This window comes from Bubalus bubalis, chromosome 9, assembly GCF_019923935.1.
Source record: "Bubalus bubalis isolate 160015118507 breed Murrah chromosome 9, NDDB_SH_1, whole genome shotgun sequence".
Classification (NCBI taxonomy): Eukaryota; Metazoa; Chordata; class Mammalia; order Artiodactyla; family Bovidae; genus Bubalus; species Bubalus bubalis.
Window position 1 is genome coordinate 94522280 of NC_059165.1, and position 19945 is coordinate 94542224.

General features: G+C 60.9%; 2 protein-coding genes across 4 annotated transcripts in view; one reads left to right on the top strand and one right to left on the bottom strand.

Moving 5' to 3' along the window:
- Positions 1 to 36: 36 nt before the first annotated feature.
- PRR36 (proline rich 36) lies at positions 37 to 9472 on the top strand. The gene is made up of 6 exons (XM_025293393.3): positions 37 to 169; positions 5214 to 5488; positions 5601 to 5700; positions 5936 to 6048; positions 6130 to 8346; positions 8494 to 9472. Exons 2-6 carry the CDS (start codon positions 5221 to 5223, stop codon positions 9000 to 9002), a joined length of 3207 nt encoding a protein of 1068 aa, XP_025149178.3. The 5' UTR covers positions 37 to 169; positions 5214 to 5220; the 3' UTR covers positions 9003 to 9472.
- A 2756-nt stretch (positions 9473 to 12228) lies between these two features.
- EVI5L (ecotropic viral integration site 5 like) overlaps positions 12229 to 19945 on the bottom strand; it is a 32356-nt gene continuing 24639 nt past the window's right edge. For all 3 annotated transcript variants that reach the window (XM_025293394.3, XM_045166701.1, XM_025293395.3), the window contains 8 exons: positions 19120 to 19260; positions 16136 to 16264; positions 14723 to 14863; positions 14488 to 14643; positions 14255 to 14401; positions 14081 to 14176; positions 13902 to 13997; positions 12229 to 13724 (listed from right to left, as the gene is read on the bottom strand). In XM_025293394.3, the coding sequence (XP_025149179.3) occupies positions 13440 to 13724; positions 13902 to 13997; positions 14081 to 14176; positions 14255 to 14401; positions 14488 to 14643; positions 14723 to 14863; positions 16136 to 16264; positions 19120 to 19260 (1191 nt within the window). In that variant the 3' untranslated portion in view covers positions 12229 to 13439. The remainder of the gene's footprint in view (positions 13725 to 13901; positions 13998 to 14080; positions 14177 to 14254; positions 14402 to 14487; positions 14644 to 14722; positions 14864 to 16135; positions 16265 to 19119; positions 19261 to 19945) is intronic.

Consider the following 19945-nt stretch of genomic DNA (forward strand, 5'->3'; position numbering starts at 1 on the left):
CGGTAGAATTCTGCGCTCCGCTGCAGTGGGGAGGACCTGGCATGGGGGACACTGAGAGGGGCTGAAGGCGTTGGAAGCCCAAAGCCAACCTGAGAGTACCTTTCTGGGAGCTAAGCTATATAGACCAGTCAGGAACAGGTGGAAGCCCTCCTCCTCCCTTCACTCCCAGGTGCAGCTACTTGGCTTTGAAACTCAAACAGGGAATCAGTGATTGGGGGCCCAAGGGAGGGCGGGGCGCTTTCTCCTTCCTGCTCTGACCACCCAACCAAGGGAGGCTCTCCACTGGGGAGGAGACAGAGTCCGGGGTCAGAGGGCTCTGGGAGCCAAGGATGGAGTCCAGTCTGGGAGGTCTGCTTCTCAAAGGGAGACCTTGCTGCCCCAACCCCCACGATTTCCTCCCCACTTTGGGAGGCCTGCCCTAGATCTCAGACAAGACTTTTACCTTGATCTGCTCTGTCTGCTAGACTCAAGGGAGAGGAGACCTGAGAAGGTGGGAGAGTGAGACCCCATCTTTCATGGGGAAAAGAAGCCCACAAGTTCACCAGATTAGAGATACTCTGAAACCTCGAGGGTTGGGACCCCCTAAGCTTAGGTTCCTCTGTGAAATCTGGCAATGGGCGTGACCCCCTTGCAGAAGTCCCTGTCAGCTTGGCCATGGGCTGCCCAAAGATAAATCTTTGTGTGGACAAGATAAGTGAGGCTATCTTCTTTCTCTCTCAGAGCTTCTGCTCTATTGGTGTGTGTGTGTGTGTGTGTCTGTGTGTGGATGGGGGTGGGGAGAGGGAGAGGGAGAGGGTAAGGATGTGTATAATTAAGGAACAAGATAATGTCAATTTGTGACAAATGCTTGTGTATATAGGGGCTTCCCAGGTGGTACAGTCATAAAGAATCTGCCTGCCAGTGCAGGAGATGCAGGTATGATCCCTGGGTGGGGAAGGACCCTTGTAGAAGGAAATGGCAACCCTCTCCAGTATTCTTGCCTGGATAATCCCATGAACAGAGGAGTCTGGCGGACTACAGCCCATGGTGTCTCAAAGAGTCAGACATGACTGAGCGATTGAGCATACACTTATGCTGTGTATATAGCAAAACAGGGTGAGGTGAAGTGGTAGCAAAGGGGCCTTTTGAGATGAATAGTTTCTCCTTTTCCTCCTAGCCTCTGGAGTAGCTCCTTGAGATCCACGTCCTGAGGGTTTGTTCTCAGCTATATGCTGGGATGAGTGTCTTGTTACACACTGCTTTACACTCTTGTGCAATAGTCTCTGCAGTCATTGGAACTGAAGCCCCATGAGCCCTAGACACATATCTTTTCTGACACTTCAAATGGTGCCTGGCACACAGTGGGCATTCAGTAAATGATGGATGGATGCTTAGTTCAGGCTCTTCTTGATGCAGACCCTGAAGCAAGGAATTAGATGGCAATAGTTTCTCTGGAAGGTGAACTCAGGAAGCATTAACGGTGAGCCAGTGGGGAAGAGAAGGAAGCCAGTAAGCCAGTAAGTGTTAATGAGGGTAGCTCTGGCAGATGCAACTCCGAGGTGTACCCACCCAAGTGGCGGAGGAGTGGAAGTATTGTTGCACCAGCTTCTGTCTGTTGTGGCTGAGGGCTTCTCTGGAGATGGGGGTGGAGGGACTCCATGCCTTTGGACTCCTGACTTTCCCTGCACGTGGGGACTGGGTGCTCAGAGGATATGGGAGGGACTGTACCGGATCTGTCACAGGTACAAATGCTTGAGTGGGATGTCTTTGCCATATGACATCATGCAATGCTTCCCAGCGGTCCTCCAGAAAGATCCCCTACTTTACATTCCCATTGGTAGTTCATGAGTTTCCCCACATGCACACTATCCAGGTTTTTAAACAATTGTGGTAACGTACACACACATAATTTGCCATCTTAACTATTTTTAAGGGTACAGCTCACTGGCATTAAGGGCTTCCCTGGTGGCTCAGAGGTAAAGAATCTGCCTGCAATGCAGATTGATCCCTGCAATGCAGGTTTGATCCCTGGGTCAGGAAGATCCTCTGGAGAAGGAAATGGCAACCCACTCCAATATTTTTGCCTGGAGAATCCCATGGACAAGAGGAGCCTGGAGGGCTATAGTCCTTGGGGTCACCAAAGAGTCGGACACAACTGAGCAACCAATACTCTCACTTCAGTGGCATTAAGTAATTTCACAGTGTTGGGCAACCATCCCCACCATCCATCTTCAGAACTTTTTTTATTTTGCAAAAACTGAAACTCTGTCCTCATGGAACACAAATTCACTATTCCTCTCCCCCAGCCCCTGGCACTCAGCATTATACCATCCATCTCAATGAATCTGAATCCTCTAGGGACCTCATATTAGTGGATCCAGTGGCTATGCTGCTGCTGCTGCTGCTAAGTCGCTTCAGTCATGTCCGACTCTGTGCGACCCCATAGATGGAAGCCCGCCAGGCTCTCCGGTCCCTGGGATTCTCCAGGCAAGAACACTGGAGTGGGTTGCCATTTCCTTCTCCAATGCATGAAAGTGAAAAGTGAAAGTGAAGTCGCTCAGTCGTGTCCAACTCCCAGCGACCCCATGGACTGCAGCCTACCAGGCTCCTCTGTCCATGGGATTTTCCAGGCAAGAGTACTGGAGTGAGGTGCCATTGCCTTCTCTGCACAGTGGCTATATCGTTTTACATTCCCACTAATGGTACACAAGTGTTCTTATTTCTCCATATTCTCACCAGTACTTGATTATTTATAACCAGTTTTAAGGTTTTGTGAACCTGAGATAGCTATCTATTGCTGTGTAACAAACTGCCCCAAACCCTAGCTCCTTAAGACAACAAGAATTTACTGTCTAACAGTTTCTCAGGACTTCCCTGGTGGCTCAGCAATAAAGAATCTACCTGCAATCAGGAGACAGAGGAGAAAAAGGGTTCTATCTCTGGGTTGGGAAGATCCCCAGAGGAAGAAATGGCCACTCACTCCAGTATTCTTGCCTGGGAAATCCCATGGACAGAGAAATCTGGTGGGCTATAGTCCATAGGATCACTGAGGAACCTGAGCACACATGCAGTTTCTCAGGGTCAGAAATCAGTTAGAGTGGCTACAGTGAGTGATTCAAGTTTCCCTTCCCTGGACCCCAACAACCATTGAGTTGCTTTCTGTCACTGTCTATAGATTAGCTTGCAATTTCCAGAAGGTTGTATGAATGGGACCACGCAGGGCATTCTCAAGCTCTCTGTATGAAGAAATGTGATGGAGAGGAGGTGGGGCAGAGGGAGCTGGTTCTTTGGGATGGGATAGTGGGTAGTTAAGAGTCTGGAGAGATTGGGCTTGGGAGCAGAGAGCCCAGTGTTTCTGTGGGGTCGATGTGGTCTTTTATTTTTTAATTAATTGATTTGGCTTCACTGAGTCTCAGCTGCAGCACACAGGATCTTCATTCAGTCTGTGTTTCGACACACAGGATCTTTAGTTGCAGCAGGCAAACTTGAAGCATGTGGGGTCTAGTTCCCTGTGTTGGGAGGGTAGCCACTGAACCACCAGGGAAGTCCCCAATGTGGTTTTCAGTATAAGCAGAGGTGCAAGAGGGCGCTTGGCACTGTCCCCCAGCTCAGGGAGGCGGAAGATGGCCATCTCCCTCTTCATGCTTCTATCCCCTCCATGCCACAATCCCCTATCAAGGTACTCCAGGTGGCCCCTGTACCAGTTGGCAAGTCACCAAAATGACACCCCTACTACCTCAGGCTGGGCTGGGAAACCTCGAACGGGATTTCTTCAGCTCCTTCATGCACCGGTTTTGACACCTCCAGCGCCCCCCCCCCCAATAATCTCATCTCCCCAAAGCCTGGCTCTATCCGGAAGCCTTTGCTGACTTGACTTTATGTGACCTGGGAGGGTGTGGAGAGTGGGGCTGCGCTGCCCTGTAGAAGGTTGGGTCACTTCTCACCAGCCTCGGTCTCTCTCTCTCCCTCATTCTTTTTTCCTCTCTTCCCCCAAATCGGGGCCTACCCCTACTTTCCCAGGGCTTCATTCTCTCACCAGTCCCCCGAGCTCAACGAAATAGGAGGTTTCCTGGGGTCTGTGAAAAAGCTTAGGGTAAAAGAGTGGTGGAAGCCCCAGGAAACCTGGGTCCGGGGGCAGCCTCTGCGGTCGCGGAGGCGAAGACTGGGCCAGGGACATCCAGAGGCCGGATTGGCGAACTGGGCACGAGGGGCGATAGTCCCGCCCCCCCCCCCCCCCCCGGTTGCCAGGGCCCAGCCTATCCGCGGTCAGGCGGGCCTCGGGTCTCCAGGTGGTTGGGTGGGGGCCTGGGCAGGTGTGTGTGTGGCAGAGGGTGGGGAAGAGGGGGTTAGACTGGATCGGAGACCCCAAGGGACTACCCCCTCCCCGAAGCCCCTCCGGTTGGGTGTCTGAGGTCCTCAGGCGCAGCCGCAGAGAAGCCGCCTGTGCCTCCCACGCGCTCCCCCCTCCCCACTCAATTCCGCGCGCTCCCGCCTGCGCCTTCCCGGTCTGCATCCAGCGCACGCGCCCCCTTCTCCCCCGCCCGCCGCCAAGGGCCGGGCCCGCCTCACTGCGCCGCCGCCCGCCGCCCCCTCCCCTCGCTTGCCCTCTGCTCGCCGCAGCCACCGCCGCGGCGCTCCCACCCGGCCCCACCCCAGGCGACCCAGCGTGGAGCGGAGGGAGACCGAAGCTCGAGGTGAGCAGTGGCGCGAGCAGGTGGAAGGGCGGCGCAGACCAGGGCCCAGCTGGCGCAGGGGGACGGGCTCGGAACGCTGCTCTTTGTCTCCCAAGCCCGTGCGCGGGCTGCCGGGACCGCTCCTCCTCCCGGCAGGTGCCGGCATCTTTCCCGGAGGCTCGGGACTGCTCTGGAGGCTGGCGAGGGGACCCGGGTGTATGCTCATCCCTTCATTTGGAACCAGTGGCAGGCCCCCTGGCCCAACGCTGGTGGTCAAGGCCCTGAAGGGGCGAGGGGTAGGTGGGTTGATCTCTAGTCCTGAGAGGGAGCAGAGACAGGTGTGGCCTGGAGGAAAGGCGATAATGACCAGACTTGGGGACCACCGTGAGCAGCTGCGCTGGTGAGTGGTGGGTGGGTGGAAAGAAGTGGATCCAAGCAGAGATTTGGGCCCCCATGGGTGGTGACGCAGGAGAAGGAGCAGAGAGGTGCCAGGACCCAGAGCCTTGCAGGCAGCATAGCGGTCCAGGACCTGGGATGCTGATTAATCTGTTTCTTCGTCAGGTGCTGGATGGACAAGAGGGACAAGTCCAGGGCAGCGGCCGCCGGTCGCCCGCCTGCTTCTCGCCCTCCAGGCCTTCCGATCCCCAAGCCCGCAGGGTCTCCACGACCCCCTCCTCCAGTAACCAGCGCGGCTCTCCGAGTTCTGGGAGCAGCAGCAGCCGCAGGGCGAGGGCCCCTGGCAGAGAGAACCGGGGGTATCCGGGGAACCGCTCTCCCGGAGGTTACTCCCCAGTTGGGGCCAACGCGGAGCGCTGGGACGGGCCCCCGGAGCCCAGGTACTTCAACCTCTTTCCCTGATTCTGACCCCATCTTGCCTCCCCTCCTCTGAGGCACCAGCATCCCCTTGATTTCTGGGGCACCTGCGTTGACTCGGCCTTCTCCCCACAGCCTCCAGGCCCCCAGCGGCTGGGAGAGGGGAGCGGGCCCCTGCCAGGACCCCAGGCTCAGGCTGTATCTCTAGCCCCGGGCATGCCAGCGCGCCCACCAGGTAACACACCCGCCCCCACCCCCCTAGTCCCTTAGGCAAGAGTTAGTGTCTCTATCTGGAAGCCTTTAATTAAAGTGTGTGGGAGCACTTGCTGATCACTGGGCACAAATTGGTGAAAGCTGTTATTGGCTGGCAGAGAGAGCATATGCCCCATTTTACAGATGGGGAAATGTAGACTTGGGAGAGGAAAGAGGAGCTGGAGCTCTGCCCTGATCGCAGCCCCTCCTGTCCTCAGACCAGGCCCTCTTGGGCAGAAGGGGCTCCGTCCCCCAGCTGAGGAACCTGCGGCCAGAGGAAAAGCCACAGATTCACCCAGAAGGAGCACCCTGAGTACCGGGGCCCGGAGAGGTATGTGACCTTGGGGAGGAACCGGCGGGGTTCCTGAGCTGTGAAGTATTGGTGACCTTTGGCCTTCTGTTTTGTCCCCAGATTCTTCTGGGTCTACCCCAGCCATCCCCTCCCCGGTCAATTCCCGTCGGCCCCGGGCTGCGGGCGCTGAGGTGGGTGTGCCCCGGGCAGCTCCAAGTGCCCGGCTCCGGCCCCCAACGACTGAGGCTTCCAGGAAGTCAGTGAGCAGCGCCCCAGAGCGCAGCTCGGCGGAGCCGAGCCCTGCCGCCAGGAGGCGACCCAGCGCCGGCTGGAGCCTCCAGAGGCCAACCTTGCGCCCCCTGGGCTCTAGCGTCACCCCTCTATCCTCCCCAGTCCGCTCTGGAGCCTCCCCGGCTGGAACACCCCGGGCTCTTGTTGTTCAGCCCAAGTCGAAAGGACTGCAGGCCCTTCGCGCCCCTCAGGCCACATCCCCCAGGAAGGGCACAGCCCCAGTGAGGGGCCTTTCTCCTCCTCTGGCCACATCTTCTCTACCTTGTCCTACCGCACCGCCTCCGTGTGTCCCAGCCACTCCCTCTCGGGACGCGCTCCCTCCTTCTCCACCGACCACGCCCCCTTCCCAGGCCCTCAGCCGGTCTTTGACCACGCCCCATTCTCTAGCCCCTCCCTCTTCTTCGGCTCCACCCTCTCTGCTGACCCTCCCCTCTCCGCCGGCCACACCTCCTTTGCAGGCTCCACCCACACACCTGGGTATATCCTTTCCGGAGGGGTCCGCCTCTCCCTTGGCCATGGCCCCTCTTCTGGCATCAGTCCCTCCAGTTTCACCCGCTCTGCATAGTGTACTCCCCACCGAGGCTTTACCTCCTTTTCCAGCTCTCCCCTCTCCCTTAGCCACACCACCTTCGGCAGGTCCTCTACCACCAGCCGCTGACCCCCTACAAGCCCCTCTGTCTCAAGCAGCATCTGTGAGGAGCCTGCCGTGTCCCCTAGCCACACCTCCTCCTCAGGCGCCTTCCGCTCTGGCCACGCCCCCTCCGCAGGCCAGTCCTCTGTCTCCACCTCTTCAGGCCACGCCTTGTACACTGGACACACCTCCCACACCCACTCCACAGGCCTCACCGTCTCAGACCACACTCTCTCTGCAGGGTTCTCCCCGTTCAGAGTCTCCCTCTCCCCTGGTCAGGCCTCTGCTACAGACTCCACCTCCTCTGGCTACTTCCCCTCGACAGGCCACTCCTATACAGGCCCCATCTCTATCCTCATCACCTTTGCGGGCGACCCCTCCTCCGCTGGCCGTGCTTCATCTGCACTCTCCACCTTCTCTGACCACGCCTTCTTTACAGGCCACTCCCCCTCAGAGCCTGCCTCCTCTGCTGGCTTCACCTTCTTTGGTCTCACCTCCTTTGCAGGCCCCACCCTCTCCTCCCCTTGCTTCATCTCCTCTGCATGATCCTCCCTCTCTTCGGGCTCTGCCCCTACAGAGGGGTCCACCTTCTCTGGCCTCGACTCCTCTTCAGGCTCCCCCTTCTCCCCCTGCTTCACCCTGTCTCCAAGACTCTCCCTCTCCCCAAGACTCTCCCTCTCCCCTGGCCACACCCCCTCCGCGGGCTCTACCTTCCCTGAGCACGCCCCCTTTACAGGCCACTCCTTCTCCTCAAAGCCTGCCTCTGCAGGCTCCACCTTCTCTGGTCTTGCCCCCTCTTCAGGCCCCTTCTCCCCGAGCTTCACCCCCTCTGCAAGACTCTCCCTCTCCCCTGGCCACACCCCCTCCGCGGGATCCGCCTTCTTTGAGCACGCCCCCCTTACAGGCCACTCCTCCTCAGAGCCTGCCTCCTCTCCAGGCTCCACCTTCTCTGTCCTCGCTCCCTCTGCAGGCGGGTCCCTCTCCCTCTGCTTCACACCCTCTGCAAGACCCTCCCTCTCCTCTGATCACGCCCCCACCACGTGGTCCACCTTCCCTGGCCTTGCCGACTTTGCAGACCCCTCCCTCTCCCCCTGCCTCACCTCCTCTGCAGGCCCCACGCCGCCCTCCAACCCCGGGTCCCGATGCCCCCATCTCGGGCCCACGGCTGACCCTGGCGCTGGCCCCAGGCCCACCGCCGCCGCCGTCGCGCAGCCCGTCCAGTACGCTGAGTGGCCCGGACCTGGCGGGCCACAGCAGCAGCGCCACCAGCACGCCCGAGGAGCTACGCGGCTACGACAGTGGGCCAGAAGGCGGCGCCGCAGCCTCTCCGCCTGCCGATGCCGAGCTCGCCGCCTGCCACCCGGCAGCTTGGAGCCGAGGTTCCGCGCCGCCTCTGGCCATCCGCAGCACCCCAGGTAAGCAGTACTCGCGAGGTCTGGGATGTGAGAGGGCAGGGTCGGAGGCTCGTCTCGGGGGCAGGACAGTTGGGTTTGAGGGCGGAGTCTAGTGGCGGGGGTGGGGCTTCCCGCTCTCTCTGGGCATCCCGGCCCCTCTCCCCGCAGGAGCTCCCCTGCCTTGGTCTCCTGCATCCGTATCGGGCTCTGCAGATGGCTTGTGCACTATCTACGAGGCTGAAGGTCCAGAATCGGCGAGCCCCGCCACAGACGCGCTGGATCCCGGGCCCGGGCCCGGCGCGGGAGGTGGGAAAGCGGCGGCTGGAGTTGCGGCTGGTGCGGCTTCTCGTGGCGCGAAGCCGGCGCGCTTGGGAGAGCTGCCGCTGGGGGCGCTGCAGGCGAGCGTCGTGCAGCACCTGCTGAGCCGGACGCTGCTGCTAGCTGCGACCGAGGAGGCCGCGGGAGGCAGCGGTGGTCCAGGGGGCGCCGGGGGTGGCGGCAGCGCGGGCGGCGCCCGCACTGCGCTGAGCGACGCCGAACTGGGCCGCTGGGCCGAACTGTTGTCTCCACTGGACGAGTCCCGCGCCAGCATCACCTCAGTCACTAGCTTCTCCCCGGATGACGTGGCTTCCCCGCAGGGTGACTGGACCGTGGTAGAGGTGGAGACCTTCCATTGAGCCCCACCCTGTCCCCGCCCGCCCACCCCACCCCTGCCTTAGGATTTGCCCCTCAGGTTACACTTCAAAGGTCTTAGATCTCCTCCTCCCTTCCTCCAGGAGCCCGGCTTCCCGTGAATTGGTCTCAGTCCCTTTAGAACCCTAGAATTTTGGTCCAGGCTTGTGACCCATTGGAGAAGGCAATGGCACCCCACTCCAGTACTCTTGCCTGGAAAATCCCATGGACAGAGGAGCCTGGTAGGCTGCAGTCCACGGGGTTGCTACGAGTCAGACACGACTGAGCGACTTCACTTCACTCTTGCGACCCAACCACACCTTTGGCCAAGGCCCTCCCCTTGAGCCCCTCGCCTTTGGCCTAGAACGCGCTCCCGCACCCCTCGAGCCCCGTCCCTTCCTCGGCCTAGGCTCTTCCCGGTGTCCAGTGTATTGTCTACCACGCAGCCCGAGTTTGCAATAAAGCCGAGACTGAGGCCTGTTTACTTTCCTCTTCGCTGTCGCGGGCTGGGGGCCTCCTGGGCGCATCCAACCGCAGGGCAGCGCGAGGGGCCAGGCAGGCCGTGCTGGCGGCTGTGCACAGCAGGTTGTAGCTCTGGTTGAAGGCTTTCCCCAAAGTTCTTCCACTGAGGGTAGGGGCGTGCGAGGAGGGGCTGGTGGAATCAGGAAATGCTGAGAGTCCCTGTGGTCCAGCGCAGCGCACTCACCAGCGTGCATGAATGTAGGCATTCTTATGCCTGACTTCTCATGGAAATATCAAGTGCAGGAGGGGCCCAGGTGGGGCTGCGCGACCAAGTGAATGAACGAGGTGTGCCCGGTGTGGCCAGTTGACTAAGCTCTTCCCATACTCCGCCACGGGAGTAGGCACTCCTTGGGGGTCGGGGAAGACACTTGGGGAGGGATTGCTTGAATCTCAGGAGAGGGCACAAGCCACTTCCTGAGGTTCTTCCTCACAGTGTGCACCCCTTTACTTTCCATGCCCTGGGGTGTTGGAGACAGGGGAAGCCTGAGACTGATGACCATCTCGGGTCCCTCCAGGGCCTCCCAAGAGGGCACACTGCCCTCTGCTTACAAAGGAGGCTGCAGTGCAAAAGGCAGGCCCGCAGCTGAGCCCTGGGCTTGGGAAAGGGAGTCACTGCCTCCTGGGTGGACCGCACTGAGCAGCACAGGGAAGGAGCAGCCTCTCCAAGGCTGATGGGAGATCTGGACATGCTTCCATTGCCCACTCCTCTCCAGGAGCCCTCACCATGCCCCTCTGGGCCTGCTTCCCAGCCATGGGCCTTCGCCTTTCATCTCAACTTAGGGTGTCCCCCCAAGCCCTCTAACCAGGCTTCCTTGCCTGTGCACCAATGTTGAGGGTCCTCGCCAGAGCCAACCACTACCTTTGCTTATCTCCCCAAGTCAGAATTCCTTGCCCTTCCTCCCACAGTCCAGTCATCCTGACTCTAGCTCCTTTAAGCCACAGACCAGGCCCTCTTTCTTCCCAAGTACCCGTGCAGGAAATGGATCCCCTAGGCCTTTCCTCCCCAAGAGTGTCCTGCTTTACACCCAAAATGATGGCGGCCTGAGGGGAACCACAATCCTCAGGACAGGTAGATGGACAGAGAGGGACCCCATGTGGGGCTATTTCTCTGCCTGTAGACCCAGTCCCTGAAGCTGGGTTCCTGCTGGTCCCCACCCCAGAAGCAACTGCCTCCCAACCTAGGATCTGAAGAGAAATTGGCCCAGTCTTGATGGGATACTGTCACCTCCATCCCTGGGAGCCAATCAGTTAAGGTGACAAACTACAGAGGTTCCTTTTCTAAGCTGGGCCCTGGTGAGGACCCGGGTGTCCTTGTTTCCAGATGCTGAGACAAGCCCGAGGGTAGGGGCTGACTCGTGACATGTTGGGTAGCTGAGGCCCCAAGGCCAGCCCTCGAGAAGGAGCAGGGCAGAGCCCCAGTTCTCCCAACTTCCTGCCCCATCCTGGGAGCTAACCAGGTGGAGTTACTTGGTGGGAGTAGGAGAGGCAGGCAGCAACGGTCAAGGTCTGTGTTCAAACTGTGTGGTGGGGATGGTGATGGGTCCACAGGAGCTGTGGTGTAAGAGGGGCTCAGCTGTCCCGGTGCATGACAGGTGTCCTGCTCGCTGCTCTGCAGGTATCATGCAGCAGAGCGGGGCACACTTTGTGGGTCCACACCGGGCGTAGAGGTCAGGGCCAGGCTGGTATCTGGCTGGACCCAGTTAAATGTCTCCTCCAGGAAGCCTTCCTTGCCATCCCTGGATCTGACTCCCTGTGCTAGCTGGGACTACGCCTCAGCTCCGTGCGCAACCCTACAAAAGACCTGCCTCTCTGGGTCTTCTTTCCCCAGGGCAGTCCCCACTGCCTGGCTCAGTTTTGTCTCTGTGCTGACATCCAAGACTGTAGTCCCTCTGATGGTGCCCCTCTCACCTAAGCCCTCCATGGCTCCCCAGTACCCTCAGTTCAAAGTGCAAAGTCTTTCTTCTCCTGACTTGAAAACCCCCTTCCCAGTCTGGCCATGCCCACTTTCTCCTGTTCCTTCTTCACAGATCTCACATGTCTCCTGCTGATCCCTCCACATCTCATCCTTATGCTTCTGCCCTTGGAGATGCACCCCCCCCCCCACCTCCTCCAAGAAACCTTCCCTTATCTCCCTACACATTCCTCTAGGCACTCACCATTCTTAGCGCAGACTTATCCCTCACCCCCCCCCCCCCAATGTCTGTCTCCTCCACTGCACTTGGGACCCCTCAGAACCAGGCTCAGAGCAGAAAACCCTGAAGGCCTCGGGAAGTACATGCCGAATGGAGGAAACTAGATCCTGAATCCTCCTGAGGCCCCAAGCCCAAGCCCCTTCATTCTTCATGACTCTCAAGGGAGGCCCTGGCTGAATTGCCCTGGTGGGAAATCATGGCCCACTCTCCCCATGTCCAGAGCCATCCTCCTGAAAATGCCTGCTCTAAGGGTGCATCTGACCTGTTCCTCCAATACCAACCTATCTCTTCCTACCCCCACACTTAATGTTCACATGCATGGTGTGAACTTTGCTCTTCCACTCTGCACCCCGTCCTGGGCAGCCTCTTTGGGCCCCTGCTGGCTTGCTGTGACCTGTGCCCCTGGTTCTCTTAGACAGTGGGAGGCTCCCAAGGGCATAGACAGCCTCCTCCCTTCCCCGCTGCTTCACAAGGGGCCAGGGACCCCCAGGCCTGCCCCGCTCTGCGCCCCTTGTCGTGACTGTGTAAATACACTTTATTTTCCATCTTTCCCGCCTGGGCGACATGTGGAGTGTGAACAGGCAGTGTGCAAAATGGTGGTGGGCATGTGCGGTGAGCCCCTGGGATGCCCACCCTGGTCCCCAGGCTTTGTAACACTGAGTGGGCGACCGGGAAGGGGGGACTGAGCATGGATCCCCACCCCAGGAAGTGCCAGGGGGACTGTTTGTGATGCTGTTCTAGGCTCCAGGAGCACCGAGAAGGTCAGCCCGGGGGTCATGAGGTCCCGGGGGGTCGGGTCTGGGGGCATCGTTGGACTTTGGCACCGTTCTTGGCTCTGACTCAGCAGAGACCACGGGACCACTGTGAGCAGGTAGGGGGGGCACTCAGCCAGGAGGCCTCCTCCCCTGGGGCTGGAGGGTGGGGCTAGGGATACAGAGGAGGAAGGGACTTGGAGGCTGGGGACCCCCTGGAGAGGAGGCTAGCCTGCATGGGGAGCCCCTCTCCCCCCGTCACTGGCCAAGCTGGGGTGATGGGACTGCCACAGAGGAAGAGGTGGGGTGCTGGGGAAGGGGAGGTCTCTCCACTTCCTTACAGCTGCTCTGGCCCCTAGAAAGTAGGGACAGATACTGCCCAGGCCCTGGCTGGTTCCAGTTGGCCACTCACACCCTGGCAGCCCTGCACTCAGTAGGGGGGACTTTGGTTTCTGTTGCAGAATGCCTGCAACCAGGCAGGGAAGCCCTGCCTGGCCATCTGTCTCCAGAGGCCAAGGGTCCCCAGGGCCTTCATGGGTGGTAAAGTCTGGCCTACAGGGGCACCTTCCTCCTCAGGCCTGCCCCAGAGCCTGGGCCCTTCCCGGCAGGGCCACTCTTGTCCCAGGAGGAGGCCGGCTAGGAGGGGCAGCTTCCGTTGGTGCAGTCCTGGGACCCTTGGGTCGTCCTGGCCCTGGCTGTTAAGAGGGGCAGACCTTCCAGGTAAATGGGCCGAGAAGGGAACGGACCAAGATGGGTAAACACTGCTGGGGAGGGTGGGCCTGCCAGGGCACTGTGAGGATCCCCAGCCTCCGGCCCTGCCCTCTGTGCCCGGTTGTGCGCTGGGCCTGGCCCTCTGGGTGGGTGAAACTGCCGAGGGCGTGGAGTCTGTGAAGAGCTGGCGCCGACGCAGGAGCGGGCTGGCGGCGGCCCACCCCCCTACCCCCTCGCCCTGGCTCCGAGCACGCGTGGCACGGCCTCAGTTGTCCAGGCCCTGGCTGTAGGGCGCGGCCAGCTCGTCGGCGTCGCTGTCGGAGCTGCCCTCACTGTCCTTGGCCGGCCGCTCCAGCCGGCGGAAGAAGCGCGCGTCGCGCGGGGACAGCGGGTAGAGCGCGTCCTGCAGCGCGGCGCCCACGCCCACGCCCACGCCCAGCAGCTCCTCGTCGGACGACGGTAGCGAGTCCTCGTCCAGGTGCCGCGCCAGGCCCAGCCCGTCGAAGGCCAGCGGGTCCTCAAAGGGCGGCGGGCCCTTCAGCAGCCGCACCTGGGGCGGGGGGTTGGGGTGAGGTGGGACCCACGCGCTGGAGGCATGCATCGATGTCCCCATGGATGGAGTCCGGCCGCCGGGCCCCCCTCCTCTCCCGCTCCCCGAAACGCCGACGCCCGGCCCATCACTGGTCGCGGCCACCAGGGCTCTCACGCCCCTCCCCCCCGCGCTCACCTCGGCCTTCAGCTCCTCGATCTGGTCCTTGAGCTCGCGGATGTACTGCGACGAATCCGAGTGGTTCAGCTGGCCCTGGATGCGGCCCTCCTCTCTCTGAGGGCGGGCCGTGCCAGTCAGCACGGGGTCCGGTCCCCGAGCCAGTCCGCGGCGCGCCCCGCCCTGGCCTCACCGCTCACCTGGATCTCCAGCTCCGCAATGCGCTGCCGCATCTCGGCCACCGCCGCCATGCTGTCCGCCTCCCGCAGGCGCACGGCCATCACCTCCTCCTTGCTCTGGGGGCGGGGGTGGGGGAAAAGGGGTCAAGGGGCGCGGCAGGGCTTAGGGGATGGGGGGAGTGGGGGTTCGGGCACCTTGCACTCGGCCTCAGCCTGCTTGCGGCGGCTCTCGCTGAGCTGCGTCTGCAGCCCCTTGTTCTGTGCCGCCAGGTACTGCAGCTTCTCTTGCAGCGCCGCGCGCTCAGCCTCCACACGGTTCAGCAGGTTGCGGTGGATGTGGTCCTGGGGGCGGATGGGCGGGGGTCAAGGCCTTGCCGAGGGCTCGACCCCGGGCGCTGGATTCCCTCCCTGGGCCGGCCTCGGCCCACCTGAGTCTCGAGCTCCACCACGCGCTGCCGCAGCTCTCGACCCTCCGCCAGCGCCTGGGCCTCGCGCAGCCGCACGCTCATCAGCTCGTCCTGCAGCTCGCCCAGGACCAGCTTCCGCGGGGACTCCTTCCAGCGGCCACCGCGAGACAGGTGGGCCTGCGGGGAGAGGTCGGCGGTCGGCCTGCGCCCGGGGCCCAAGGCCGCTTCGACCCCCTGGAACGAGGCCCGCCCTCACCTGCCAGGTGTCCGAGAGCTCCTGCAGCTGCAGCTTCAGCTCCCGTGCCGAGGCCACCGCCTCACCCTCCCGAACCTTGAGCGCCTTCAGCTCCTCCTGAAGCCGAGCCACGTTGTTCTCGTCGGGCAGCGAGCTGTTCCTCTGCGGGGAGAGGAGCGCTCAGAGCTGCCCGCAGGCCTCACTCCCCGGCCCCCTCTCCTCTGGGCTTCACCATTGGCAGCCGGGCTGGGAGAGGGTGCACCCTGGACGCCCAGATGCCCAGGGGAATGAGGAGGAGGCCCCAGGGGAGGAGACCCCACCCTCGCAGCCCCTGCTGGAAATCCTGGTCTGTAAAGCCGGCTGTATTAACAGCACTTGCTCTCTCAGGGGGCTGGTCCAGGGCAACCCCCACACCACACGTGAGTGTTGATAACACTAGGAGGGCAGTGAGGCCAGGTGCTCCTCACCTGGGCATCTGAGATCCTCGCCCTCCCAGCCCAGACCTGGCCCAGCAGAAGCTGAGCAGATGGCAGGTTTCGGCACTGTCCCTGGGGACAGAGGGCCGGCCTAGGCCCTATCCTGGCCTCCCAAGGGCTCAGTGATGAGAGATTTGTGCTCCAGCCTCTTGGACCAAAAGCCAACTCGCTGCAGGAGGTTCTCGCTGCCTCTTGTCTGGGAGTTGGGGGTAGGGTGGTGGAACTTTTGGGCCCACATTTCCCTCTGATGTAGAGAGGAGAGAGGAAAGCCCAGTCTGGGTGGTGGGTCTGTTAGGGACTGTGATGCCGATGGCCCCATGCAAGGCTGTGGCAGAGACACCCCACCTAGGAGGACACCCCAAACTGCAGCTTGAAGCTGGGGGAGGCGTGGCTTCTGCTAGTGGGTGAGTACTGCCCTCTGGTGGCCAGGGCATTTCCCTTCTGGCGGCTCAAGGGAATTGAGACAATAGCCAGGGTGGAAGGAACTGGGAAGGTACCAAGAGGCCTGGCGCTCCCTGCAGGGCTGCAGGTGGGAGAAGGCGGCCCCCTGGGTGGTGGGGCTGTGGAGGGGAGCAGCCTTGATGGGCCTGCGCCTTCCCTTCCCCCTGGAGCTCAGGGCCTGAGGGGGACATACACAGGCAGGATGGGCTGTCCAGGTGGCCCATGACAGCCACTGTGCTGCTGGCCTGGTGTCTGGCATATGAGGGCAGGCGTGGCTCTCACGGAGTCATGCTGCTGCGTGTGTGTGTGTGTGTGTGCGCCTCCGGGGCTTGAGTGGTACATACCTTGCTGTGGAGACTATGGGGGAGGAGGCAGGGGAAGGGCTCTGACTCCAGGGCCTGGCCCTCAGGTCCCTGGGGCTGCCCCCCTTATCCTTGGCGAGGGCCCAGTTGTCACCTCCCAGGGGCGCCCTTACTGCCCCATCTCCAGGGTGCCCCCAGCGGCCACACAGTCGCACCTTCTCCATGTCCAGAACCTTGTCCTGCATCTCCCGAAGGGCCCCCAGGGTCTCGGTCTCCCGAAGCCGTGACTGCTCCAGCTCCGTCTCCAGGTGGGCCACAAAGTCCTCGGTGAGGCGTGGGTTATCCTGGGGGCAGGCAGAAGGCTGTGCTGGGCGACAGGCTGTGGCCAGAGGTGGGCAGCTTTCCTGCCAGCAAGGTAAGGGCCCAGGCCTGGTCCCACCTCTTCCACCCCCTGGGCCAGGAGTGGGGGCTTAGGTTGTGGGTGGAGAGGAGGGCAAGGAGAAAGCCCATATCCCCCGGAAGGGCAGAACACCATGGGGGCCCTGATGCTTTGTCTTGGGGTCCTGGGGACACCACACATGGCCTCAGGAGGCCCCCTGAGGTACACCAATGATTGGTTCACAGGATCATTGGGGTGAGTATGCAGAACGAGTTCTCTGGGTGCTGCTTCCTGCTGTGTGGTCTGTGGCCTGACCACACCGTGGGGGTTGTGAGGGGCAGATGGGGAAAGAGTTGGCTGAGACCACTTTCTTGGTCAGTGTCCAGGGGCTTCTCAAAGGTATCTGGGAGTCCCAGGGGTGATGGGTGGGCCCCATACAGAAGACCTCGACAGTGAGGGAGGAAGCCCCTGGGGTTGGAGCACAGCCTGCATCTTGCTGCCTGGGTGGCCTGGCAGGGCAGTTCTCTGGCAAGTTGCCCCAGCCACCCTGCTCCTCAGCGGCCCCACCCCCTGCTTCCCCACTGACCAGGTCTTATTTATGGGGCCCTCCTGCCTAACTGCCCAGGTCTGCTTGCTACCCTTGACCACTGGGGGTCTCTGAAGTCCAGGGGTGTGGGTGGCTCTCTCTCGGCCCAGATGGGCTCTGGGCCCCATGGCAGCTCTGCCCGGCTGCATCTCTTCCAGGGGCCCCACCGGCATCTCCCACACTCCCTCCCTGCCTCCCTCTGCCTTGCAGTGACCTCCCTGCCTCACCCAGCTCTGCAGCAGGCCTAAGGGCGGGAGCCCCGAGGGGGCAGGTGAATGTCTCTCCAACTGGCCTGATGGAGGGCATTGTGCCATGGGTAGGGTTAGCCCAGCCTCAGCTTCCCCACTGGTCTGGCTGCTTCAAAGCCAGGTGGGGCTACAGCACTTGAACTTGAGCCGGAGGTGGATGCGGGTCAGCAATAGTGAAGTTCTGCCCCTCTGTCCCCAGGAACAGAGGGTCAACACGTAGGGGAGGGATTCTCCTCAGCCAATAACCATTCCTTCTCTTCACCGTTTCTCAAGCACCCTGTGGTTTCTCCACATCAGGGACCCTCACCTCACTGCCAGGCCCTGCTGGTCCAGCCCTGGGGTATGGGGAGCCGACAGCGCCCTTCCCTGCCCCTCAGGGCCTGTGCTCAGTCATACCTGCTGAGTTTGGAGGCCACAGCTGCCAGTGTGTTACCACATCAGGAAGGCAGCTGCTGGGTGTGGCTGGGGGAGAGTTCTGGAAGCCCTCTCTGGGAGAAGTGGACTCTGCCATGCTTCAGCTCATGGGCTCTCCACCACCCACCTGAGTTCATGACTCCAAAGCAGACTTGGGCTGCCCCCACCTCATCCCCAACCCATTAGCTCAGGGTGGCGGGCACAGACCAGACCCTCTTCTGAGGGCAAGGTGTTGGGCACTGGAGGGGGTTACCCTCCCTCATCCCAGCTCCTACCATGCATGGCTGCTTACCCACCCCCTGAGGAAGCCCTGAAACTGAGCTACCCTCCCGAGTGTATGATTAACCTCTCTATCCCCCAAAACTTTATTGCCTTTCCTGTGCCTCCCTTGAGTTTCAAAGAAAATGGGGGGCTGAAACCAAGCAGGATCCCATGGGCCCTCCTGGGTACAAAAGCCCTTCCGTGTCCCTATTTCTTGTTTATAGAAAAAGGCTGTAGTCTCCAAGACCTCTGCTGAGTTCCAGAAAGCAGCCTCAGGCAGTAAATGATGAGGATCATAGAGTCCCAGGATGCCTAGGCCCTCCTGAAGGAGTAGAGATAACTACTTGACATGGGTCTTTGAGTTCTTCTGCAGAAATTAAGAGCCCCAGCCAGGTGGAGCATGGTGACTACACACTGACCACCAGCACCAGACCCCAGACTGGTTGTAGCAAGAGGGTTGATGACGACTGAGGTTCGCTAAACATCACCCTGTTTCCTCACCACCAACCAATCAGAAGAAGGTCCAAGAGCTGACCCTGTGTCCTAGGACCCTCTCCTCTGGCACTGTCTTAAAAAAAGACCCTGCCTAGGGGCTTCCCTGGGGGTCCAGTGGCTAAGACTCCACATTCCCAATGCAGGGGGCTTGGGTTTGATTGTTGGTTGGGGACCCAGATCCCACATTCCACAACTAAGAGTTCACATGCTGCAACTAGAGATCCCATGTGCTGCAGTGAAGACGGAAGGTCCCAAGTGCCACTACCAAGACCTGATTCAGCCAGATAAATAAATGAAAATACTAAAAAATCCCCTGCCGAAAAGGCATCGGGGACTTTCTGGGTTCTTTTGAGCATGAGCTGCCCTTTCTCCTTGTTTGCAGAAGATGCTGTGGTTTCCTTCACCACAAGCTGTGTTGGTAGCTGGTTTTGCTGCATGTCAGATGAATGGACCTAGGTTTGGTTTGATAACAACCCAACAGCCCTTCAGACCCTGGGGAGACATCAAGGCTCCCCCAAGGAATCACAGCTCTATCAGTGGAGGGCGGGGTCCCTGCAGGGACAGTTGGGGGATGGGTGGAGGCTGACTGTCTTGCCCTCAGTGTGGTAATATGGTAGGCCGGATGCCCCACTGCGGGGTGGGAAAGAGAAACCACAGGATTGCCCCGGGTGTGGGGCTGGAAGAGACTCTGGGTCCCCTGTCCCCAAGGAAGGAACAGGAGGGCCAGGGCTGATTGGGGCCAGGTGCCCCAGAGCTCTGCAGGCAGCCAGGCATAGGGCGTGGCCTGGCCCTGGGCCCCGCCCACCGGCCTGGTACCTGCTGCTCCTGCAGCTGCCGGATGGTGCTCTGCGCCTTCTGCAGGTCTTCGGCTGCCGAGCTACACTGCTGCCGCACCACAGCCAGTTCCCGCTTGATGACGTAGTTCTCCTCTGCCTCCTGTGCGCGCGTCACCTGCCCCTGAGGACAGCGAGGATGAGGTGCCGTGACTCTCTGCTCACACCCCCAGCTCTGCCTGGGGCCTGCCGGTGGGGAGGCCCAGAGAGGGTGGAGGCGGGGTGGGAGGAGGAGGACCTCCCACACTCAAGAGCCTGGGATGGGGTGCCCCCTAGGGCCTGGGGATGTTGGGGAGGCAGGCAGGAACAGGAACCAGGAGGAACCTGGAGGAACAGACCCACCCGGGACCCAGGCTCTGGCTTGCAGCCTCTGTCCCAGGTAAGGAGAAATAAGTCCTTGTCCACTTAGGGTGGACAGCACAGCAGAGGCCAGGCTCTGCTGGGGATGACAGGGATCTGGGGACAGCTGAGGGCCAGGAGGCTCAAGACGGGCTCCTGGGGGCCAGATTGGGGGGGTACATCTCTCCCCAAATCTTCAGTCCTGGACCCCCAGACTTCCACCTGCCCAAGACTAAGACTCCCCAGCCTCATCCCCTCAACCCCCAATTTAGGCCCCCCATTCCAGGCTCAGAGCCACGGTGAGGCAGGAGCTTCCAGAGAAAGCCATTCAGGATGAGGCAGCAGCAGAAGCAGGCGAGTGAGAGAAGAGGACAGGCCTTGCAGGTTGGAGCAGAGAAGAGCGTGAGGGGCCATAAGGGGTAGGGGAGTGTGTGTGTGTGTGTGTGTGTGTGTGTGTGTGTTGGGGTGGC